This window comes from Rhea americana, unplaced genomic scaffold, assembly GCF_003343005.1.
Source record: "Rhea americana isolate MKP2758 unplaced genomic scaffold, rheAme1 scaffold_9, whole genome shotgun sequence".
Lineage (NCBI taxonomy): Eukaryota > Metazoa > Chordata > Aves > Rheiformes > Rheidae > Rhea > Rhea americana.
Window position 1 is genome coordinate 5,869,055 of NW_028187088.1, and position 25,884 is coordinate 5,894,938.

General features: G+C 43.7%; 1 protein-coding gene across 3 annotated transcripts in view; it reads right to left on the minus strand.

Annotated features, from left to right (window-relative positions):
- Positions 1–4,403: 4,403 nt before the first annotated feature.
- CACNA1C (calcium voltage-gated channel subunit alpha1 C) overlaps positions 4,404–25,884 on the minus strand; it is a 493,339-nt gene continuing 471,858 nt past the window's right edge. For 2 of the 3 annotated variants that reach the window (XM_085324021.1, XM_085324020.1), the window contains exons 39-49: positions 24,336–24,438; positions 21,985–22,086; positions 20,393–20,520; positions 19,051–19,200; positions 17,677–18,029; positions 16,761–16,787; positions 15,325–15,453; positions 14,736–14,845; positions 12,602–12,705; positions 9,408–9,731; positions 4,404–9,133 (exon numbers count right to left, since the gene is read on the minus strand). In XM_085324021.1, coding sequence (XP_085180147.1) covers positions 8,837–9,133; positions 9,408–9,731; positions 12,602–12,705; positions 14,736–14,845; positions 15,325–15,453; positions 16,761–16,787; positions 17,677–18,029; positions 19,051–19,200; positions 20,393–20,520; positions 21,985–22,086; positions 24,336–24,438 — 1,827 coding nt within the window. In that variant the 3' untranslated portion in view covers positions 4,404–8,836. The remainder of the gene's footprint in view (positions 9,134–9,407; positions 9,732–12,601; positions 12,706–14,735; positions 14,846–15,324; positions 15,454–16,760; positions 16,788–17,676; positions 18,030–19,050; positions 19,201–20,392; positions 20,521–21,984; positions 22,087–24,335; positions 24,439–25,884) is intronic. The other variant, XM_085324022.1, reaches the window with a different exon arrangement.

A 25,884-nucleotide genomic window follows, 5' to 3' on the forward strand; every position in this document is an offset into this window, starting at 1 on the left:
AGGGGGCGGGGCCAGGGACCAAGGGGCGGGGTCTAGGGCCTGGGGGCGTGGCCACGGAGCAGGGGCGTGGCCTGGGCGCCGCCGGGTGGGTGGGCGCCCCGGCTAGGCCGGGTTTGGCTGCGGGCCGTGGGGTGCTCGCGGTGTCTGCGGGCGCGGTGTCGCCAGAGAAAGTTTCGCGAGCAAAGCTGTGGGGCTGCGAAGCCGAAGCTTGTTTCGTCCGGGGATGCGTCCTTGATTTYGCAAGGAAACGAGAGCCATGTCAGAGCTCTTCCTGCCCATCTTCGCCTGGCGGATGCCTCTAGCTTCAGATAAATATTGTGAGCGTTAATAATGACCACTGATAGAGGGCTGTGAATGCCCAGTAAGAGGGTATCGCATTTGCCTACAGCAATTTCTCTGTTGTGGGGATATTCCAAATGGGTTTAATTCATGGGAGTCTGCRCAAACCTGTCATTTGTTTCTGATGCTCACAGGATTTCAACTGCCTCATGGGTTTCCACTTTGACTTTCACACCTTAAACCTCARACAAATCCTTGACTGACCTTCACCTGGTTTTGCATCCAAACCGCAGCCTCCGTATTGGCTTCACACAGAACCATAGCCCGGCCCAGGGCAGCTCAGCCGCGACTCCAGCTCAGCAAACATCTCAGCAAAGCTGAAGTGTTTGCTGGACTTCTGCTGRCAGCTGAGAGCACGGCAGTTTCTTATGTTTTCACAGTGAAAAATGTCTAATGAAGGCCAGTCCGAGTCTGGCAATGAAGAGGCTTCTGGTAATCATACTGTCATTCCAACCCCTTATGCCAGGGAAAACCACAGGTTTGAATCATCTTCTGGATTTTACTGTTTTGTGACACCACTAGTTAATAGTAGTGAATGCCGCAAAACCTGCAGTGCGACATCTGTGAACAAATCAAGGACTGTATATATGTATGTGTACATAATTGAAGGAAAATAYTCCTTTTTCTTTAGGGAAGATTTTGCTCAGTTTTGTAGAAATATACTTGGTCTAAGTGCACTGTGATTTATAGTGCTGTGACAGGAAATACAGCRTTCACCTGGCCTCACAACGTAACTGCGTGCCAACCACGCTGTCTAATCAAAAAGTGAATGTGTGATATGCCAGTTACTATCGTTCCATCTGAGCTGCGTGGCGTCTGCACGTATTAATTACACTGYAATTAGGCGGCAGGTATTCATTTCGGATGCGTGCGCTCAGTAAGAAAGAATCCTCTGTGGCAAACGTTAAGTGTTTGGTCCTACGTGAGTCACCCTTCGGTTGTCGTTGCGTGGTAGGATTTCTGCAGCGACCGCATCAGAGAGCGCGACCGACCTGAGTTACTGTTTAACYGTGGCTATCCGAGACTATTCGGCGGCCGCTGAAGTGCTCGAGAGGCCCCTTGAACTGCAGCGGGTCTGCCAGCGGGAAAGAAGGGGCTGCAGGGAGCTGATTTTTCAGCCACTGCGGCGAGAAGGGAGCAATGTCGAAGGAGTTCTGATAACATTTACAATAGTGAACGATTCTAGACATTGTTTAGAAATTTATTAGCAATTTTAAAATAACATCATTCCTTAGATAAAAATGCAATCTTACAGGAATATACATTTGTCCCACACCGAGATGACCCTATAGCTCACTTGCGGGCCATTCGCTCTAACTTTCCTCTGTTGATTTTAAAACGTGCGAGAGGGCAAGACGGACTCTGGCACTGATGACAGGCTTACATGACGGTTACAAACTGTACAGCGTTATTTACAAAAGCATTTCTGTGGGTTCATGAAAACTAGATATAAAATTGTGGAAGGAGGAAAAGACTGGCGAGAGGGAAGGGCTTGGGTGAAGGTACAAGGGAGGGCTGGGGGGGCTGGTCAGGGAGCGTAGGGAAGAGTGGGAGAGGAGGTTTATATCTGGACTGATTTATACTTGAGAGAGGTCATTTTACAGCTCTGGGCAATTCAAATGAAGGCAAAACACTTATATTTATCAACATTTATAGCTGATGATCAGAGCAGGAAATGATGCTCCAGGGCCTGAACTTAAGAGGTGCTGAGGATCCCCATCTTCCCTGAAGTCACTGGGAAACACAGGTATGCAGTACCTTGCCAGGCCAGCCCCCAACCATATAGATACAGACCAGATACCCCTCATACCTTAAATACTTTCGATCCTGTTGTGCTCAGTCATTGGTGCTGATGCAAATTTAGACTGAGGGAGAGATCAGCTCCTAAATTACATTTTCATCCCTGAAACTGGACTAGAGTCCAACCACTTCTTGCCAGAATTCACCCAAAGCGCCTTATCCCTAAACCTTATCCCTCGGTCTACCAAGTGGCAATCATTAGGAGGGAGATTTCATCATTCAGAATTGATTTTTTAAGGCAGTTTTAAAAGTATCTCCCTCCTTTTATGTGTGTGTGATGCAGCAAGGTTTTTCAAAGAGATATTTACAATCATCTCACTCTTCCTCCTCTGAAATCTTCCCATATTCAAACGGTCAAGACTGAATAATCCTGAACCAATCACTCTCATGAGTGACCATGAAGTGGCTGATGTTTAGGTAGTATTGGTTACCAGTCTTTCTAATTGAGACAGGAGCAGACTGGCTTAGGATGCTTAAAATATTGAAAACATTACAGCCTGTTTGGGGGAGAGCTTGCATTTTGCCTTGCTGGACAAAATGCAGAGYGCAACAGAAAAACACAGGTAATTCATCACCTGAATGATGAGGCTGGTGGAGGAATGGTGTCTGATTTGTGGCTCTGTTTTGAATAGGAAAATGCTTTGGAAAGGGGCTGTTTGGATGCTGGCAGAAAAAAAAAAATCTGTTGTTGGATATAATCATKCCTGCTCTCTCACATGGGCTTGCTGCCGCCCCGTGGGGCTGGGGATGCAGCCCCTGGCTAAGGGCTAGGCAGAGCGGGGTGAGCTGTAGGCTGTCTGTAGGACATGGCATAGAAAAGCAACGGCATGGAAATGGGGAAATGGGCTCCTGGTAGTGCCTGACCAAGCCCTTGGTAATGTTAAAGCCGATTCCCTTATTACCTCAGTCATTGGTGCTGCTCCTCTCAATTAGCCCTTTGGAAAGGGACTTGATTAAGTTGCCTAATTGTCTGCTGCCATCTGAGACTTGTGCCATCCACATGGGGCTGGTAGATGTGACACAGGAGCCCTAGAAGAGAGCCATGCTTTTTTGGACCGCCTGCCCCAGGCCAGGCAGAATACTGTAGGATATCTCAAATGGCAACAGATGGATACATTTAGGCAACTGGATCGAGCCCTGCGCCCCTAAAGAAGGCGTGATTTTAATGCTCAAGTGTTAAGTTCCCCATAAGGGACAGGGGAAGAATGGAGGGTTTAGCTAGAACACTAAAGTTTATATCAGAAGAGTTTTTTTTTTTTTTTTTTTTTTTTTTGTTTTGTTTTGTTTTTTAGTTTTATTACTTCACAATTGTTTTTATGTATATCTGTATATCTATTTTTTTATTTTTTTTCCATTCCAGTGTGATGCTACTGCCTTCTCTGAAAGCAAGTGGAGCCCAGTCTTTCAGTACAGCACATATCTCTCTGCTGTGCTTTTGCCCTCACCCATCCCGTCACAGGTTGCTGTAGCAGCAAGTTCCTTATGTTTCAGATGCCCAGAAATAAAGCAGCGACAGAGAGCAAAAGCTCTGGGGACTGAGATCCACTGGAAATCATCTGGATCCCTGGGCTTGCTAACCTAGAAAAAGACTTTATTAACTTTGCAACATTCAAGAGAAGAGAAAATGAAACCCTATGCAGCTATTCATTTTTTTTAAATTTATATTTATTACTCCCCTTCAAAGAAGAAGACAAATGGGGGAAAACCATTTTTTTTTCTGGGCCCTGTCCTGTTTTCCACATTCTTTGCATCAGTAAAACCTCCATAGCCTCCAGCGTATTCATTTCAACTTATCCTTGTGTTAGCAAGATGGGAGCTGGGGCTTCTGCTGGCCTGGAATGAATAGTTTTTTTATGCACTCTACAGCCTTTGTTATCAGAGCTGTTAAAAACCTCACCACAACCAGAAGCCCCCAACTGGATTTTCATTATTTTAACAACTTTGTTGTGTTTCAAATTTCCTGTTCAGTGTTCCTCTCCCCCACCCTGCCCCTGGCACTGGGACAGTCACAACTGGCCCGTGCGTGTATTTTAGGATACTCACTTCTGTCTTAGTATGGCTTCAGTTCAGCTCATTGGACTGATGGGTTGGGGTTTCTCATCTACACATAAGAAGCAAGGCCTCCAACTTTATCTACAGCACAGGTCAACAACCCCACAGGCTCGTGGTGCTGCTACCTAGTATGATTGTGTCTGTGTGCAAACACGCATACATTTCATACAGCAATCTGAAACTATCAGGCAGAAAAGACACAGGAGCCTGGCTGAGACCCATACAACTGTTATATTGGCGTCAGTCTAAAGAAAGCAATGATACATTGCTTTGGAAATTATCAAGAAATGTAAAAAATGCATTTGCCCTTTTTTTGTTGTTGTTGTTGTYGTCATCGTTGTCATAGTCATCGGGGGGCAGGGTCAGAAAACAAAGCAGAAATAGATGCAATTCTGTACATGGCGCCTCTCTGGCTGTCCCTCCGCGCTGGGGTACGGTGGGCAGGGTAATAAAACAGGTCGGAGCCCTGCAGTAGCAGCAGCATCTACACCATCATCATTCATATATCCAGCTGAAGAGGCAGATGATGCAGAAAGGTCTGTGGATAACGAAACGCCAGCTCTGGATCAYGAGTTCCACCTTTTCCCCTGTCACATCAGCCACACAGAATAAGGAAGAAAAAAGAAATGCACCTGGTGTGGCTGGGCCAGTACTGCCTGAATAATGAGCAGGAGTGATAAAGGGAGGAGGTTTGTTGTTTTATAAGAAACGTCTTTCGTCTGCAGTGTACTCTTAGCAAGTCAGAGGTGCTCAGTGATGAACAGCAGATTGTTCTCCCCATTCTTGTCTTCCTTCCATGCCACTCCTCAGCCACCAGTTCCTTTAAAGTTTCCATCCACAGCACAGTGATCATACCCGCCACCCGCTCCCCTACACARGGGAAGGAAGGACGCTCCAAGGACTAAACCTGCCCCCGCCTTCCCACCGTCCCCTAGACACTACCTCACCTAAAGGAGGCAGTAGCTCTTTGCTCAGGCCTGTCACAATGTGCACGTTGGAAGTACCTCAAATAAAATAATAATAAAAAAAAGAAGCCAACTTCCCCAGAAAGAGAAATTTGCACAGCAGGCATCAGCAATCATTGAATTTAGCACCTGCCCCTCAGACTGTGAAGTTCATCTGCATCCTCTGCTAGCCACGTTTTTCACACTGCAGGACCTATGGGAGCTTTCAGGAGAGAGCAGGGATTTCCCTGCCTGTTGTAGGCTCTGACCCCTGAGGGAGTCAGTTTTCACAGGGAATATATGGGGAATAATCYGTTCTATCATCTTCCTTTCCATCCGGAAAAATGCTAAAGGTGACATACACTGTCAAGCACCCCAAACTCCCACTGCTTCCACTAGTCTWGATCAGTACTTTGCTTCCTGGGAGGAGAGAACACCTCCACCTCCTAGTGGGAGGGTCAGATGAACTTTCTAGTGAGAGAAAATGAGATAGCAAACTCTTGAACTGATTTCGCTTTCAGAAACAGCCAGCCAGGAAAAGCCTCATTTCCTTTCAAGTGGCCTTGGAGCACCTCAGCACTAGCAACAGCAAACTCCCAAAGGGACAAGAACTTGCACAGGCATCTCAAGACAGGCAGAGCRGATGGAGAGGACAGGAGTGACTTACGTCAGGGGGGTAACGTTCTCCAGGGAAGTATTGAATTAGGACTTTGAGGCCAGATGGTTGATGAAGCRGATTCACATGTCTCTGGTTTAAAAGGCTTTGTTTTTTTGCAAGATGTCTTGAGCTGCTACGGGTCAGTGCATAATGACACTGAAAAAAGTTCACTGTCAACAATATTCTTTGCTATTTTTGCTTTAGGGCCCCAGCATAACCAGGAAATTAAACAAGGGCATTACGAAAATAATGGAATCAACATATATAATAAATGATGTTCTCAAACATCTGCAAAAGTTCAAGATTTGAATGAAAGTTTAGTTCTGAGTCAGATCACACCTCCAAACTCAGCACTGATCTCCAAGTTTGTGAAGCATCTCTCAAAAAGGGAGAAAAAACAGCAGTAGTCTAGACAAAAATCAGTTGCATAAAATCTACAATAGGTCCCTGTTTTTTCAGCCTCTTTCACTGGTTAGGGCCACTGACCAGTGTGAGGAAAATCAAGAGAGGTTCACATTCACAAGTATGGAAATATCGCTGGGATATGCTGTGCCATTAGGTGGTTTGTGACTTAGACTCACAATCTGAACCACTAAGGCCTGGGAAGAGGGAAGAGACCCTGCACAGGAACACCAAAGTATGGATTAAATCACTTAACATCTGCATTTTGACCTGCAAGCCAGACTGCAGCAATTTTCCAAAGCAACTCTGCAGAGCTCCTTCCCTCACTTACCCCAGGCTCTCAGTCCAGGCCAGAGTTAGGAAATTCTACTTTGCTGACCATTCTGCCTGTTGCATTTGCTCATCCCGGGATCCTATTATTATTGATCAAGATTAGCTATTTAAGAAAAATGATTCGAAAGCAGATTTTTTTCCCCTGCTCCTTGAATTGCTGGTGCCAGCTGTATACCGAGAATTGATCTGCCAAATTGGTTTGGGCGTCTTGCCACCCTCTAGTGGGAAGAGACTTTTAGAGAAACTGAGCAAAAGGAAAGAGAACAAACCTGAATAAAATGTCTCGGTCTYGAGAACGATTTTATACCAATAAAGTCATCGTGCATGTTTAACGGGAGTGAGGAAAAAGGAAAATGAACACAAGATATGCAAAATCAGTAACGTTCAACCTGTCAGTGGATTGCAGAATAGTTACTTACACCAGATACACGTTGTTCATTGTACAAATTAAAAATGAAAAAAAAAAAAACCCAAAACAGTATCCCTTTCCCCAACCACACATAGAAAAGCACTTAAAAGTTCAAAGGTAAAGCTTGGCACATTCCAAATACGAAATGATTCACTTGACATGCAGCAAAATATACAAGAAGTGATTCTTTTTTTTCTTTTTCTTTTAAACAAACTCAATTCAATTCATTATATTCGCTTGGCACAATTGCAATTCATTTTAAAAAAATATTTGAAAAATACTGAAACTGACCTGAATTCAAGTATAACGGTTTGTTCAACAGAAACATTATCATTGCAATAAAACATCACACGGAATATATTGAAGCGTAACGCCTTCTGGTTTTTGTTTTCTCCCATCCCCCTAATTTTTTTTTCTATACAGTGTTAATGCCAGCACAACTTACAATTGTATTTTAAAATTAATATTATTGCATTGTTTTTGCATATCTTGTGGAACAAAAAATGCAAAGAGTTACTGATTCCCCTTTCAAAAGCAGAGACAGTGGTTTGTTTTTGCATTCAAATGGCCCCAGGTACAGATCTCCTGCAGTTCAAACCAGGATGTGGAGAACTGCATGCACTTACCCCCCCACACACACGCGCACGCACACTCGCTCGGTATTGCTCCCACGCTCACAGGTATACTTAGCACTAAAAAGAACCCAAATCAATCACTCAAATGTGCAAGACTATATCAAGTGCATTGCCTACTATCTTTAAATTATAAAACAACAACAAAAAAAGGAGGTTTCAATTACTAGCAAATAAAATTACAAATTCTTGGTGTACATAATGTTTGGTAAAACCTGTCTATCGTTGTACTTCTACCAAATTTCAATGGAGAAAAAAACCCAGCTTAAATAATACAACATGATCAAACCAATTTAACATTTGCAAAGGTGAAAATAAACCAAAACAAAAAGGTCGGTGATTACAAAACTTTGTAAACACTCCCTTCTCCCTCCAAAAAATAATCATAAAATAGTCAAAATAAAAACTGCAACATGCTTTCAAGAAAATATCAAACCGCAAAACAAGGAGAGATCTACACAAGCCCATCACCACCTCAGCAAGTACAGGGCAGGGGGCTCCGCCCCGCCGCAGAGCCTGCTCCCCACTCTCCCACCAGCTGGCACCGCTGGCTGCCGGAGCTCTGATTGGCTGGCAAGTGGCTGCCTGAGCTCTGATTGGCTGGCAAGTGGCTGCTCGAGCTCAGATTGGCTGGCAGGCGTGACCGCCGGAGCTCTGGTTGGTTGGCAGAGACCGCTGCCTGGGAGTCTTTGCAGGTTGGCTCGGCAGGGTTCGGCAGTGCTGCCACCTGCCCCTCGGGCGCCCTCGGGCTTCTTCTGCTTCCTCCTCCCCGTCATGGTACTGGAATCCACAGCAGAAGAAGTCCTCCTCTCCCTCCGAATCAAAGGGCCTTGGCTTTATGGAGACGGTGAGGCTCATACAGAATATGTGCAAAATGATTTTTACAAGCAAAGTTGAAAGACACCCGTTTGACGCAGGGTCCTTTTGGCTAGGGCCATCCACAGGAAGCTGAGGTTCCCCTTCGCATTCAGGAGGCAGTCGTCGTTCCTTGTGCAGGGACTGAAAAAAAGAGGAAGCTGGCTCTCCTCCTCTTCTTCCTCTTCCTCCTCCTCCTCCTCACTCTTCCTTCATGGACATGTGCTGGGGTTATATCCACTCCTGAAAAGCTTTCTTACACCACCCAACTCTGCGACTCGTCCCAACAGAAATGAATGAAGAACGCTGTTCCGGTTACTCCAGGTCACGAGAACAGTGAGGCACTTCTGAAACAAACCCATTAGGAACATTGAAACAAATAAAAAACCAGCATCGCTTCCAGCCCTGGCAACTACAGGCTGCTGATATAAATCCTGCTGTCCTTGAGCTCCTCCTGACTTTTTCTACAATCCGGGTTCTGCACCTCTTCCTCTTCCTCTCCTGCACTGTCCTGCCCTGGGTCCCTGCAGTTAACAAAAGGCAAGAGGTTGCCATTGGGGCTCTGCTTGCTGTTACCATTGAGAATGTTGTCTGCTGCATTTTCCATCTCTTCTATCGTCATGTCACAGGCGTCTGCGAGCTCCTGGGTTGTGACCTCAATGAACTTTGGATCTTGAGCAAACTGCATCAGTCCTTCCGAAATCAAGACCTTCAAAAGCAGGTAGGGAACCAGAGACAAAAGAAACATCAGTACTCTGCATCRTCAATCTTATGGCACCCCTATCACAACCCTCTTTGCAGCTGTATTTTCCCTAATAATCTTTCTTCTCCTCCCATTCATGCTGCTAACTCCCCACTTGGAAATGGGCTTTCCCATTCCTGACATTGTGAGCAGCAGTATTTCTGTTGCCCTGCTCTTTTGAGGGCCACATTTCAGGGTGTCCTTGACACTGCTCATGTCCTCGGTGACTCCGCAGTCTTACCGCTTCAACCAGGCTGCCAGCGCTGCCGTGAAACTGCCTGTTGCTCCCTCCGGTCTGACTGGGGACAGTGAGGGAGACTGGCCTGGCTCTCCTCGGGCTGCTGCAGCCACTGTTGTCAGGGTACCGAGAGCTGCAGTGTATTGACGGGAAGCTGCTGTTGAGTTTCTCGCTGGACTCTGCTCCATCGAGGCGCAGAGTCGGGATGGTCTGCTGTGGCCAGCCACGGCTGCAGGGTGTCGCGGGGGGCGTAGCACACAGTCGGGAGAACGTGGTGGGGGAATGGCTTCGCTGGAGCAGGGGACTCAGGCCTGCCACTGCCAACGCCTGCGGACAGAGAAGGAATAAGGTGAGTTAGCAGCCAGGCTAGCATGATTAGATGGTGGAGAAATTGTCCAGGAAAGGGTCTTGAGCTTTGTGAAAACAGTTGCCAGATCCTGGAACTGTATAAATATTTATTGTGAATGCATTTTGGAAGCTTTCTTTTAAATGGTGTATCCTGCACTGGTGCCAAGCACCAGACTGAAAACTTTCAAGACTTTGGTTCGTCAGCCTTGGACCCCTCTGCCCCGCACTCACAAGAGTGATGAAAGCCTGCTCCCCGCAGTCTTGCCAGAACCACCACCTCTTCTCCAGTAGGTGAGACRGCAATTCTTTTTACCACCACTGCCACCACCCATACAGCTAGCAGCTTTAACTGCCAATTACTGTGTTTTTGGTCAGTATGTGCTATAGAACCTGAATGGATACCATGAGTGAATCTTAAATATGTCTGCAGTTGGCAATAACTGTAAATCCACCACTAGATTTTAAAGCATCTGCTGCTGGTGGGAGGATCACTATCTGATGAATGTCCTTTGAGCCACTTAGTCCCTCCTGTGGTCATATGTGTAACCCCTGAGTCRTCCAGCCTCCTTCTATAACATAAATTTCTCAAGAAGCCCCTCTTTGCACAGGGCTGATCTGATGCCTTACTCATGGTGACCAGTGCCTTGCTCATGAGCAATGCCACTAACCTACCCCACAGAGTTCACCACTGCCTAATATGAGTAAAGAAATAAATGCTGACCCACAGRAAATACAAAAGAATGTGGATTTGTGTTGCAGAGAATCCTTTCATTAGGGATGAGGTTAGTCTCACTCAACTTAAACTATCTAAAAGCTATGTGTTTAGTGCAAACTCAGTGTCTAGAGAGACACCCAGAGGCATCCTGCCTGATTTGCATACCTACCTGAAAAAAAAATCCTCTGGAGGATGAGACTTAGACTAAACTTATATTTGCTCTTTGGGGATGCCRTTTCCCTCTACTGAGTACAACGGGCCTGAACTGACCAGTTTAGACTAGACAGCTAACCTTTAGATATCTGAAGTTAAGTGAAGTGAATTTTAACGTAAGTGCTCAATCCAGCTGCCATGGGAATCCTTGGCAACTGATTTTGGTATGCTATATTGATGATTTTACAGTGACAGAAGAACAAAAGAAGCAATTACTGAGTCAATTAGCCCAGCAATGTTCACCAAGAATTAGATGTCAGACTCTTATCAATTTTCAGTGAGGAAAAAAGCCCTTAAAATTCTTCTGTACAGGTCATGTCCTGCAGGCTATGATGGCCTCAGCAATTTGCTTAACAGACTAGACTTCAAGGAGAGTCCTGGATTTGTTGGGAAGAACAACTGAACCAGTTTTTCAATAGAAACACATACAAGGTGCATTATCCAAAACGTGAGGTGATGAAGCTGAAAGAAGCTCTGAGGGATTGCTTCAAGCTTCAGCTGCATATATTTACATATCCATATGTATGAGTATTTTTTGAGAAAACCTCTTCACGCATGCACATGCCACAGAATCTACTGCACTTAGCAAGGTGCAACTTTTCCTGTTCACGTTCTTGTTTTAAGCACTCTTGTAGGCTGACATCTTTGTAGATGGAATAACACTGCTGAATGTTCCTGGCCAGAGGCCAGATGCCTATTTCAGGATAACCCTGCAGGCTGGTGGATTGATACTGGGGTAGGTAGAGCCCCGTCCCTCAAGGTTTGGGGCTGCATGGTGGGATGTAGATGGGTGAGGTAGGTCCATCCTCTTCATACAGGTTTCTGCCTTCGGAGGCAGGTGATTCTGCCAGCTGGCTGGCTGATAGGATGGKAAATATGTGTCCTGTCTGCCTGGCTTACCATGGGAGGTACCCCATGGGAGATACCTCCAGAAAGCCTCAGGAAGGCTATTACTGCTGTGGGGAGGGCAGGAAGCTGTTCGCTGCCCACTACCTGCTCCCTGCCCCTGCCTCAACATTTTTGCTGGTTGTCTCTGCCACAGCAGTAACTCTCTGCAGACCATTGCTTTAYGAAGGTCTATCCTTAAAGGACAACTGGCTGTTGCTGCCATGAATGGAGGTGAGAAAAGACAGGGAGTCTAAGGTGCACTCGCYTCTCTCTTCTCTTACTGCTATGACTTCTCCCTCCTCCTATASCTAGTTTGTGGCATTTTATGCCCTTACGGTAACCCAAGGAGGTGGGAAGGCAATTCTGCTCTGCCTAGAGGATTGCACAGAGCAGGGTACCCTACGCTGCAGGGCAGGCACTTGTCTGCACCTGTTTCTTTTATGGTGATAGGCAGTGGGAGCCATCAAGCTTGAAGACACAAATCTACTTTTGACATTGAAAGCTGGCTAATCATGTAGATATGTGCCTAAGCATACATTTGCTAGGCTGCTGAATGCAGTTATAAAGAGCTTAAGAAGCTGATTAATTACATGTAATCAGTTTATTTTTTAAAACAATTAATTATAGTTACTGGTTACCTTTAATTAATATAGAAGTAGACCTTGCACATTTTATTCATATGAGTACTATCATCAAAGCCAGTGTAATTGCACTGCAGTGTGCAATTTGGGTAGTTATTTTTATCTTGACATTTTAGGTAGGTTTTTATTCTTCCTTTTCAAGGACATCAGATAATGATAACTCTGCTAACTCTGGAAGATATGTTCCTGTAGCATTCTTCTGGGAGTGATAAAATCCTGAAAGCAGGAATGAGCATGAGGACAAATACAATTTCCAAAAAATGAACCTTCGGTATGAGTGAGAAACAATCCCAAAGAGTCTTTAAAAAGTTGGCTGTAATACAGTGGGAGGGCACTGCAGATGGTAGATTCTCAGTTGCATTACTGGGCCCTTCATGGTTATTAATGCTTACCTGATGATGTACCAGATGCAAAGGCAAAACTGTCTTCTGTGAGACRTCTACACCCTGGTTTTTCTGTCTTTTCAGACACTCTAAGTGAAAAGACGCTCTTCGACCTGAAACACAATCACCGAGAACTGTGTCCATCACTCACACTGTTCTACAGATAATCTCATTTCAATTTGTTTTAGTGCACTTCCACTGGAGAAATAGCAATGACATCTTCACTTTAGGTTCTGTCTACTTGCCCTCAACACCTTGCCCTTTTCAAAAACTGTTGTACTTGCAAAACACAGTCAAGAACCATGGAATAACCAGTGCTACCTTCCAAGCAAGTTGCAAAATAAAGTTCTAGATCATGGTTTTCTTTTATTTTTCTCTTTTAAAAAATTGTCCTAGCAGATACCATGCAGCTTATTTCCCTACAAAGTAGTGAAAGTGTCCCCAAATCTCTCTGGTTCAGGTAAATCTCTCAATGGGGATGACAGTGGATACTCTGGCTCCGTGCCTGGCTGTACACATGCACAGGARGAAGCATCGGGCTACTCGGGTGACACTGGCTTCCCACTTTCATGTGGTCTGTTTCCCCTAGTGCCACGTGTACCACAGCTTATGAGGCTGTGTCTATAGCAAGATCAAGTAGAAGTGAATTATTTACATCAGAGGTTGAATTCACTGATGAACAGAGGTTTGGGTATGTAAATGTGCAGCATTTACAGAAATTTGAAAGAGAGGAAGAAGGAAAAGAAGAAGGGAGGAAGGGAGGAAGAGAGGAAGAAAAAAAGTCTTTTTTTTGAAAATAAAAATGATTGAAAGGAGTTGAAATATTTACACTAGTTACCTGCTATGAAATTAAACTTTATTTCTGTAGATATGAGAAATGTATTCCTTATACAGGAATAAAAAAGTACTGCAAGGTATATTATGAACAAATACATGGGCTCTACTTCTGAATAATCTAGAGCTGCATGGCACAATAAATACTTCATGTACTTCTCGGTCCCATTTGTATTTTTCTAAAATAAGAAAKAAAATTAGAGTTCTGAAAATAATAAGTATCTGTATTATTGATTTGTTGAGAAAAGGTCCCCTCCACAGCCTGGAGGGAACACATGTTATGATACATAGAACTAATGCTCTGATGCAGATAAAACATGCTTCCTCTTTCTTGAGAAAAGTCTAGTAAAATGAATATGACATCGTTATATATATAGTAATTGGAATGCAGTTAAAGGAGCATTGTATCAAGGTTTGACTGCAAATCTGGCCCTCAGGATAGACATTGGAATTCTTGCTGCCTACTATTTTAAGTTTTGAAATAACAAAATGCTTTTGAAATTTTCACTGGTAAAAGCATCTTGAAGGCTTTAAGTGAAGACACACTAGCCTCATTTTAACCATTACACTGCATAGTCTGTCATTGTTTATTTTGTAAGAATGTATTTTATTTACAGTATTCTTTTCAGTCCCCTGCCTCCCATTTTTTTCCCACACCACTACTCAGGGAAAAAGTCTGAAAGGTATTCTACATAAAAGATCTTATTTCCTTCCAGACTCTCACATTTGTCCTGGTATCTTCATCAAATCTTATGATCTATGAATTTAATTTGAACATAGTCTGCACACTTAAGTATTTGAAAACATCCCACTACAATTACAGCAGAAAGCAAATTCTTATGGTATTAACTTAATCTGAAATTCACTGTTTTCCTCATAGCAGCCATAAAAGAAAACCTCTCTTTTTTTTCTGCTGAATATACACACAACAGAACACTGTTTACTGAAGGTTAGTCCATCCATTGACTCCCTAGTGTCTGTTTCGAGAATATACAGCACTCTGATAAACTCTCCTAATTCACATACAGGTCTAATCAAACAGATCACATGGATTATCCAAACAATCACAGACTGTCCAAACAACCACAGATTCATCTACTGATTAAGCATCAAGTCAGCACAGGTGTCTGCTGGCGACGCATCTACATGATCACAATCTTATGCACGCTGTGAGATTCCTGGTCTCATGAGCCAAGTGCAATATACACTAACATTCAGGCCCTACATGTGACAGGATTCCTCCTGAAAGATGTAAGAACTTTGTCAAGACAGYGTAGAGCAGAGCCTGCATGTCACCCTGGGATGTTACCTAGTGAGGAGGAGCACAGAAATCCTTTCTTCGGGGAGTGCCGGGTGTCCTCTCCTTTGTTGTTTTCTGGTGGGGTAAGTTGTCTATTTTCATCATCCTGGTATGAAAGCCTGGAAAGAAGAACAGAGGGATGCTGGAAAACTATCTCATATTGGACAATAACCCCTCTTCCAGCAGGAAAGCCAGGAAGAACATACTGTTGAATGGATGCAACTAGCCTAGCTAGCTATTGCCTATAATTGATCCAGGAGCAGCCACAGAGGTGTTGAGACAGAGACATGCTCTAAAGGTGAGATCTGGAAATGTTAGATAGCAGAAAAAATGGGAGAGAGGACCTGAAGATACAAAAGAAGATATCCAGATATACCGTTGAGAGAAGAAGGAAAAATCCTAGGAGAAAAATTGTTTCAATGTTATTTCTCAGGGCTGAACTACATTTTCTTTTACTCTGATATTTGAGTTGTCTGACTAAAATCTTCTGGTCTCATCCTAGAAACTGATTTTTTTGTAGAAAAATGTCACCTCTTCCTACGGCTCTCTCTTAATTAAAGAACCCCCCAAACATCTTGATTAAAGTTGCAAAGCTCACATTTCAGTAGAGATCARGCTTGGTTCACTACAGTACTCCATGTCTTCATTCAAATTTTCATCATAAGTCTCATCCTGAGAAACTTCCTCTTGGCAAACAATTGCCAGCTGGCTGTCTCTGGAACTGGAGCTAATGAGCAAAAAAGACAAGTCAAGATACGGAGATGGTAAAGAAAACCTGTTACAGAGACAAGAATGACAGGCTCCATCTGTCTCAGCTTATTATAATGGTGCACAGCTATCGTAGAAAAATCAGTGACTGAACAGAGCCACAAAGCTCACAAATACAAAAGCAGCAACTATTTTCTGTGTTGTTTTTCAGAGGAAGAGTTTCTTAAATCAAAACTGAACAATAGTGTAAGTATATTATTGTCATGTGTGACCATGTGTACCAACTGTGAATGTACACATCACACTGACCACATTTCCAAAGATCTGCCTCATTGAACTCATTGTAAAATTTGAGATGTGCTCTTGGAGATGCTTCTTCTTCTCTTATTGCAAAAGACTTTGTTAAGAATTTTGAAGAGCAGCCTGCTAACCTAATTACCGTTTACCCTCTCAGCTCTGTGTMGTATGATCTCTGCCTCCCAAATTCTTTACTCTGCACCACCTCTCYGCTGCCTCTTGTCCACATTCTTGTTCATTGCTGACTTATCCATCTTTTGTTCTTTTTTTCTCATCACTAATTGTAGAGAGCTTCCATTGAACTCAGTAGGATCTGTTCAAATTCTTAAGCATAAGAGCCCTTAATTCCCTGTCTTTCTTCTTCTTGTTCCTCTGTTTTACATTCCAGGATCTTGTATTTCATTTCACTCTGAGTTTGAGGTTTGTGAGCAGCAGAATAAAAATGGAAGCTTGAATCTTAGAAACACCAGCATGAAGGTACTGGAGCCAATTTCAGTCTATTACTAGCATTCTCWGAAGGCAGCAGTGTGGCAGGTTTTTGCATCTTTCAGGGACAGAACAGGAAATATTATTTTCTCATTTAATTCAGTCAAAAAGCACTGGGAGCATGGTACCGAATGGTTYGAAGGAGAGTGCTGCAGTAATCTTCCTGCTGAGATGGGAAGCAATTAAAACAGCTGAGGTGCAGAAAGAACAACTCAGTAAGTGGCAGCTCCTCCTGTTCATCAGTCTATGTTTAGCCAAAACATACAGATTTTTTGTACAAACACACCAAGGAACACTTCCTGTGCTGTGATCAGACTGTGCCTAGGTGTGTGAGCCCAGCTAGAAACCTAAAAGACTACACATCATTATCTGCCTGTGGGTAAAAAGAACCCAAGACAGGAGTATTTTCTGGAGATGTTATGGAGAACATTGCTTCTTTTTCAGTCCTACTGACACCAAGAACTGACACCATTTGAACTGTCAATGGGAGAAACAATGGATCTTACACCTGGAGAGTATCACAGCATGAGAGAAAATACATACCATCCCAGTGTTTCATAGTAATGTGTCCTAGTTCAAGGAACATGGCCAGGGAAGAAAGGAAAGAGAACAAAACCATGTTAGCAGTGTCACATCAGCACGGTCAGCAACAGGTAACAAATACTAATACATGCTATGTAACTCCCCTGGCCTCCCTACGGAAGGCAGGGAATGGAAAAGCCACAGCATTCTTCACTCAAGTATTTTGCACCCACTGATTTTTCACCATCTTATTATCTTTTTTTTTTTCTTTTCTTATGGCAGCATTCCTCCACTTTCTCACATTGCCCACTGTCTGCACTGAAAACAAATTTCCAGCTCCCTCCCACAGTTACTGGAAGGGTTAAAAAAATGTCCAGTGCTGGAAATGTTGCTTCTGTCATTTTACTCATCTGCGTGCAGATTTGTTTTTCAGCCCCAAAGCTGTTCTGAGAAGAATATTTTCTTTGCTTTACATAGTGTTGCATTTCTGAAATCCTTGCAATCCTCCTCCCAGAATGCCTTTGGTGACCCCCTGGAGGAAAAAAAAGAATGACTTCCTTAAAACTCCCTGTTGGGTTTCTTTTTCTTTTAATTACCAGTACATAAAACATCTCCCTGCGGTGAAGGAAGGCTGTCTTTGGTTCTTACAAAGGTTTCTTCATGAAAAAGCTCAAGGAGATCAAATGTGTTGGTCAGTGAGGGTGTTATGTGCTGCTTCTTCCCAGTGGTCAGCTAGTGCATATTTGTTGCACCATGGTCTTTGGCACAAGTGGAGAACCAGAAAGCTCAATTCAGGCTGCCAGCAGGGCAATGCCTTCTCTTGTTTCAAGCTGATGGGTGATTTTAGCTGCTGGGTGACTTTAGCAACAGTGCTCTGGCACTGCCATGCATGTTCCTTTCCCTGGTCCCTCAGCCCACTCTCTGCTATGAAGCTTACCTTTTGGAGGGTAGTTTCCAAGAAGCCTCCTGCACACGTATAGTGGGTGACAAGGGGGTGCCATGGCCTTCTACTGTGCTGACAGTGCTGGGGTAGCTGGGTGGGCTGGGGAAGCGGCACAGGGCAGTGTTGTTGGCRTTGTTGATGTTGGCATTGGAGCCTGAAGATGAGTAGCTGCTRGGAGTGAAAGTGGAATCTACCAGCTTCTCATGGGATGGAGACTCAGTATCTCCCTGGTTGTTGCCAGACTTATTGATGTGCAAAGGTCGCTGTGTGGTGAATGTCTGGGGAAATGCGCTCCTGCCATCACTTTGGTAATAGCTGACATGGTTTCCAAACAAGCCGCCAGCTCTCTGTCAGGGAAAAAGAAACAAATTTCCTTTTGTAAATGAGAAGATTTGCAAGGGGCTGGTATTTGTTGCTGAACCTGTTTCAGGGGGAAAAGAAAATGTGAAGAACAAATTTTTGCATTATGGCACTGGTGCTCTCTCTACTAGAAGTTAAAGTGCATGGACTTCTCTGCCAGAGAGGCCTGGGACAGACACACCGAGAAAGCACTACCTTTCTGAAATAYTTCAGAGAACTGGCTTTAGAGCAATGGACAGGTGCATATGTGAGGCAAGGGTATCTCTACAGCTCCCACCAGCCCTGGCAGGAGTGGGTAGGGGTGCAATAACCAGGTTACTGCTGTCTAGTCTTCACAATGCAGTTGCAAAACAGTGTCTATACATGAGAGGGTATGAGAAGAACACTAGAAATGATTAATCACCTGGAGGAATGCATGAAACAGARTTTTCTGTACTGTCTACATGGTCAGTAGCAAAAGGGACAGACAGTAATTTTCTGTAAATATTTGAAGGGGGAAAATGCCAAAGAACAGCAGAAAATATTACCAGGAGCCAATTAGAAGAGATAAAGATGAAGTAAAAAAGAGAAGATTTAGGTAACTTATTCAGGAAATTTCCTYCAGGACCACAGGAACTCTATTAGGTTCTGTGGTAGTTTTTGAAAGGAAACTTCTTGGGCCACTGAAAAAAAGCGTGAACAAAACACTGGTGTGTGCCTGGCTCATGTTCTGTGGATGGGAAGATGAAGCTGAACTGAGYTGTTCTTCTTTGACCACATCTGGCCATTCTCACTCTAATTTTATTTAGGTTTTATGTAAGGGAAACTTCCATTGAGAAGAAAAAGTGATAAAACCCACATAAGATCCTCAGGACCTAGCACCTTGAGTCTACTAGTGTGCTTTCCAGTATGGTCTAGAAAACAAGAAAGAGAGGTCCGCTGAAATACAACRTGTATAAAACAGTGTGTTGCACTCATTGAGCTAAGCAACAGGTCTATCTTCAGTATGTAAACTTGTTCAGCKCCTACCCGGAAGATATCATCTTCAGAGGCAGCAGAAACAGCTTCTTTCATCGCCTTATCTAGCTCCTCTTCAGCTGTCAGATCTCCAGAGATTGCTCGTCGGATCTCCGGCCCGATGTCATGAAGTGTGCGCAGACCAGCCTGCAAAACGGCAAACTGTACAGCTTCATATCTCCGAGTGGGTATATGAGAAATAAAAGCAGTGTTATTTCTTCCCAAGCACTGTGAGGCCATTTTATTTAATACAGCATTCTCAGATCCTGGTAAAGCTGCAACAAATTCTGTTCCCTCATTTGCAGCTTAGAGATGGAAAGGCTCTTAGTAGCTTGCAAAGACTTTAGGTGACTTGTTCCTAGCCACACAATTTTTGAAGGCACCGACAATCCAACCCAGGAATGCTCATTGCTAGTCACCTGGTTGCATAACTGCAGGACATAGGCATAAATCTACAGGCCTGACTAAGCAAGCTTCTGTGCAGTCAGCTTTGGGTTCTCAGATCCACAGCCAGAAACCCTACAGCATCGACAGTTTCAGCTGAACCATGTASTCAGTGCCTCTGAAAATCTGTTCTTTTTAGTCAGGAGCTTAAATACGGATTCAATAGCTCAACTTCTGGCATCTGGATTTGAACAGTCCTCAAATCCCATATTGACTGGAAAGGATATCARTCAATAAGGAAGTCAACCCAGGGAGGTATGCTGAGGGTGTGTTAAAACCTCTTTTACAGCATCCTGTATTCGTATCACAACACATTTTATTTTGCTGGAATTCCAGTGTCACACTTCTTCCTTAATCTACAACTGAGGGACTGAAATGGTACAGCCTGTATAATCAATGGGACTTTCTCATTCTTTTGGACAGCCTAGTAGTCCACTCAACAATCTTGTAGCAGTGTGGGTATTAGAGTCTGATGTCCTGTCCAGTGGACTATGATGCCTTGGCATCCAGATATCCTTCTTGCTTTTAAACTAATTTAGCCTCTTGGCAATATACTCTCCTTTACCCACAGTTCACAGTTACAGTGACTCTCCTCAAAAGGGATGTAATGAATATGGTAATAAATGTCTTCCAGACACTTCATACCAGCTTTCCAAAGGGAACCCAAGTTTCAAATGTTATCAGCTGATCACTAAACAATATATATAAACTCATTGGTACATTTCACCTCCAGAGCTAAGGTATATGGTCTGTGGTAGATAAATACTTATTCAGAGGGATTGAATTGAAGGTGCCTGCAAGTTCCTTTCCAGTGGGGAATGCCCACTGCAGCTCCCAGAATGGTTGAGAGGGAAGCAGATTCAAATGCCTCAACTGCACCACCCCTGCCCATCCCTGGCCCATTTTTCACCTGCAGGGAGAGTGCGTTGCGCTGGGAGGGCTTGCCCACTAGGCCCTGTTCTTTACGTTTCTTGAATTTCCGGAAATACTCTTGGATTAGGAAAGTGGCATAGAACTTCCCAACAGTCACCTCGTCATCTGAAAAGGGGTATGTCCAAAAAAAAAAAAAAAAAAAAAAACCAAAATAATCAACTGATTTTAAGCAGAGAATTTGCTAATGTGAGACTTACAATTCAAAGCAGAACCTTTAGGCACCACAGTACTTCTTTGTTTTTCGTGGTATCAGTATGTGGGGCTGAAGGAAGTGATTATTCCACAGCCAGAGCTTGCTGAGAGTACTCAGGAAGAGAGGGGCCAATGGCACTTGGATAGACTGCTAACAGAGAACMCCTACAGTTATGTACCTGTGGATGCACCTTGGTTATGATGAAGGGTCTCCTAATCTTTGCAGTCTCTAGTACTGGTTTACTATATAGGACTTTGTTATAGCAGCAGCCTCCCAGTATGGGTTAACACATGCTCCTCTGTCTCATGACAGCCTAGGGTAAACGCATACTCAGAGTTTGGGCTCACTAATGGCATGTGACTGACCATCTGCCCCAGACATAATCTGACCCTCCTCTGTCCTAAAACTTGGTTGGATTGTGTGTAGCACGGGTGCGATAGGACCAAAATGGTCACCCTCCACCCCCAGGAATGGAATCATTGCCCAGTTCTTGCTCCTGAGTGAGTCCTCTCACTCAACACAAACTGTCAAGGAGCCAAAATATGCACTTAGCTTTTACCCAGGTAACTCTCCCATCTTCTCCAAATCCCCAACCCACTAAAAATTTTATAAGACACGGTGTCCACTGACTTCAGAGTGGGCTGAGCAAGGCTTCAGGATCTGATTACAAACATCAATTATCTGCCAAGAGTTGTTTTGTGCTACAGCCCCTGTAGCCCCCTGGAAGGTCAGTGAAAATCACACTGGCTGCATCCTGGCTCCCAAGAAGCCTGGAGAAGGAAGAGCCCAAAGGCTTTGTGATTATGACTCATCAGGGATGCTGCATAGRAACAGTCAGTTATACCAATTCAGAGTGGCTGAGGATTGGCCCCAGGTCTGTAAGTCTTTGACAGGTATCATAGTAGAAAGTAGTTTTGCTACAGAAAAGGTAGTTTTGGTAATTACAAAGGGGTTATGAGAAGGGGTTRCACACTTGAGTGAAAGGCCAATTTCTAACATGCATTAATTAAATCCACATCTTCTCTGGAGCTACTCAGCTCTGCTTGCRTCCTTTGTCCACAGCACCTACTGGGCAACATCCAGGGGAGCAAGTGCCCATGACTGGGTCAGATCTAGGAATTAAGTTTTCTAACTCCTATTTAGAACCCCTTTCTTCCTTCCCTGATTTCTCAGCAGTAAGAGCRTCATGTTCTGGTTATTACTAGCAGAAACAGTTCTCAACCTGATGAAATATCCAGCCAAGTGAACAGGTTACAGCTTGAAGGAGAAAGCATGTACCCCACATTCCACCTGATGAGTCCAGGGTGCAGTAGGACATGTCAGGTAGAAGAAAGGACAGAGAAATTTCGCAGACCACGACAGCATCCTGCACTCACCACCTGCGGGGGGCACCACCTGGTCCAACAGCTTCATACTGGTGCGCTTCCAGATTTTCTTAATTATTGCTCTCAGCTCTTCATTGGCTTGCTCTAAGTTACCTGCAGGGTGAAAATCATCAGAGACAGAATCAAGCCAGTCCCTGCTGAGGAGCGATTTCRCATGTCTGGCACAACAATCTGAGGAGGAAAATAGCAGAGCTTTTTCAGCAGTAGAAGGTTTTGGGCAAAGATAGCTCTGACCATTGCTAAATCTTCCTCAAAGCAAGAAGTCTTCTTCCTAAGTATATCTAGTCATCTAAGGGTAGGAAGGTGACTGGTAGGTATTTGCTGATACTGTGTTACTGAGTGTTTGCCTCCAGCAGCCAAGAACAACAGAACAGCAGYGCAACTTTCTCTAAAAAGCAGTGATCTCATTCAATAGTTCCAAATTTTAGTTGAGATCCAGTGAAGGTTAAATATGATGATAATAAAAGTCCGTTACCAGGAAACTACTATCAAGAGAAGAGAAACAATYGGTGGTAAAGAACTCTGAAGACTTGAGTCTGCTTTCAGTCCTTCCCAAGAGTTACTCACTGCATTCMCTGAATCCCAGCATATGTCAACTTCTTTACATAGTGCCAAGAGTCTGCCTTGGAGAGAGCCTGYGCAGTACTCTAAGAAAGCACTCAAAGAATCTGCAAGACCTTCACTATCTGACTGACAGGGCAGTCTCAGGATATTCTTGTTTATTCTCAAAGCAACAGTATAAGAGGTAACAAGTCTTTTATGTTACTGTCTGAATTTAGATATTATTTGTTTTCTCCTAGAGGCTCTAAGCTGATGGAGCATTAATCCAGCCACATTACTCCTCTGAGAGTGGAGCAGATTCATTTTATATCCTTTCTTTCAAAGYGCCCTTTTCTTCCCAAGCTGCTCATCTTCATTTTAATTTCTTGATTCACATACATTTAAACCCCTTACACTTGAAGTGCCCTCCTCTCTCTAGGTATACTAAACTACTGTCTTCCCCTCCCAGATCTGCTGTTCCTGTAGCTTTTCTTATAGTACCCCAAGCATTAAGGCTCCTCAGTGTGTTGCACAGGGCTCTGCATGCCAGAGAGTGTGCCAGCAGCTCTCTTAATACAATTAAGTGAAAATGGAGAGACTAAGTAAATTGTTGAGGATGAAACAGCTAGACAGCATCAAAGCCAGAAATTTGACTCAGAAGAGCTGATCCCAAACTCTTGCCCTAACTACTTATAAGATGCTGCTAAGGCAAGAAGGGAGGCAGTTTGAGGCTTCAGATGGTTTCACAGGAGGTCAYTGGCAATGAATCAGAGTTTGAGGCTAAGACAGAGAAGATCCAATCCCTTTTGGGCCTCTGTTTCATCTAAGACACAAGATGTGCTGCAGAGGYTGAGGCTGGCTTTTTTCTCAGGAGAGCCACTTTTGCTGTGGTCAAATTATGCTTAGCACAACATCCAGTTCCTTAAATGCATTTTTTAATTTTGCCACCTTTTTGGGGCTCAGCTGTCAGTATAATTCTGGCRTGGTAAGCTAGGCTTCTGCTAGCCTCTACTTTCCTATGCCTAAATGTAATGCAGCCACTCCTGAGGCAGAGATGTTTAACTGTGAATCACAACTCTATATACTCTGTAAACTATGTTATTAATATGTGAAGCCAAGTCTAGGCTCCGGGCCAATATATTTCACTATAGCAGGTAATGTGCAGAGTTTACCARTGGTGAAAAGCTGAGCTCAAAAGCTTGTCTGCTTTCCCTAACTCTATCCTCTTGTCTATGAAAAGATACTCACAGTCTCTATGCCCTTGGCTTCCCATATGTCCTTAGACCTACAATAACATTGTCACTAAAATGTGATGTTAACATCTGCTAATGGAAGCACAGGAGGAATTTTAATGAGATGAGRCCCTCTGGTCTAAGCTTTCTGCCTCCCATGGACTGGCAGATTAGTGGTAAAGACTGCTTTTAAAAAGCTGCACAGCTCTGCAGTCAATTTGCACAAGGGAAGGCTTCTCTGCCCCTCTCCCTTCTTCTGCTTTGACCAGACAGTCGGTGTGAAGCTTTTGAATTCCAGACCATCATAAAGAACATGATTGGTAATCTGTGATGATACCATGGGAAGCACCAGCTTTCTAGATAACACTCAGCTGGAAACACTGTTCTCTTCCTAGAAGATATTATTCTTCCAAATATATTTACTCTGCTTTTTGTACTATGTGCTGCATATGAGTAACTGGAAGGCTTTTACACAAGATGTCATTATGTTACATTCCAGCTCAGCACATGTTGGYGTGGACATCATTCAGGTACTGCAAGTGTACCTTGCAGTCAGCAAGGTTATATTACCTTCTGTCTTGATCCTCAGTGCTGTTCTGACCAATGCAAAGAGAGTAGCATTGAACATGACAGTCCCATCACTATTCAGTGGCATATTCATGGAGACAAGGCGCTGTGGAGTAAGGACAAAAAACAGAACAATCACACCACCAATACATGGACTGAAAAAATGCTCCTTCTTCTCTCTCACAACGCCCTCCAGACCTGTCATCCCTCATACCTGTGCCTCCATGGCCTGTAGATTTGGTTAAATAATAAAAGGACTTGTTGCATCCACCACTTGTCCCAGCCATGGCATGAGTTTGCCCTGGGGTCTGTCTTCCATTGCTAAAGAGTCCATTTTTTTCAATATGAGTATCACTTTCTAGCCTTTATTTTCCCCAGTGGCCAGAGGTCATTTGCCCACAGTGCATTTTACAGACAGAAGTTATTCCACTTCTCAAATCATTTGGCTTTTAAATGACTCCTTTCATTCTTATCAGGAGCAAACTGATTTCTTCACATCTCACAAGACACTTCGCAAACTCCTCTGCACTAAAGCTATGTCTGGTGCAAATGTATTTAAACAGAGAATTRGTATCTTTCACTGAAATAGCTGACAGACTGGATCAAGGTGGACTAGCTGAACCTGAAAGTTTGTCTGTTTTCTCCACCTATACTCTCTCTTCCTTTTACAGTAGAGTTGTGTCTGCCCTGCAGTCATTTTGCAAAGCCATGTAGGACAGAGAGCGAGTGCCAAGGACCGTGCAGCTTCAGGGGAACTTCCACAAGACCAATGACATCTGTCTGAAGTAAAATGTAGTAAAGTCACCAGAYCTTACATCCATACTTCTGTCTCAGGAGGTAAGAGACACCAGGGACTTGGTTTGTGCTTTAAGGGGTTGATTTTGTTAGAGCTCTGTCTGCTACCACTTTCATGCAATGGGCCTGATTCAGCACAAAACTGGAGGTTCTCATTCCCTGTCACTACTAGTGCTTTAATGGACTGTGGGATTTGAACTGGATTGTTTAGATTGACAAAAGAGACAGAAGATAGCTAGATAGTAGACTAAAATGGATAGGCAGCAGGCTGCRGAAGGCATATATTTTTGTGTAGAGGTCCCAGCATTTGTATATTGCGCTGAGATTTATACAAACCATCTACAAAAGTCACATACAAACTCTGAGACTTGTGAGGTGATGAATGAGGAAGCTCAAGGGAAGGAAGCACAAAGGTTATAAACATGTCATTCACTAGAGTTAGCTCTTTTCGTTAGCTGGGATCTCACAGCCCAAAAAATTAATAAGACATTTTCACTGAAAATCTGCCTTTGTTCCTCCTTTATTTTAATACTTTGTTCACTTTGCTATTCRGTTTCTATCTATTTAAGAAAGAACAAGAGCTAATATTACATTTCTGGTTTATTACTTTATACAAAGGAAATCTTGGAGATATTTTTACTTGCCCTGTTATCTGTCCTAATCTGGCTTTTTGGTATGTGTGTTTGATACCACAAACACATGCAGTTGACACAACRCTTGTTATCAGAGAGCTAGAATTATATGAACACCCTCCTAG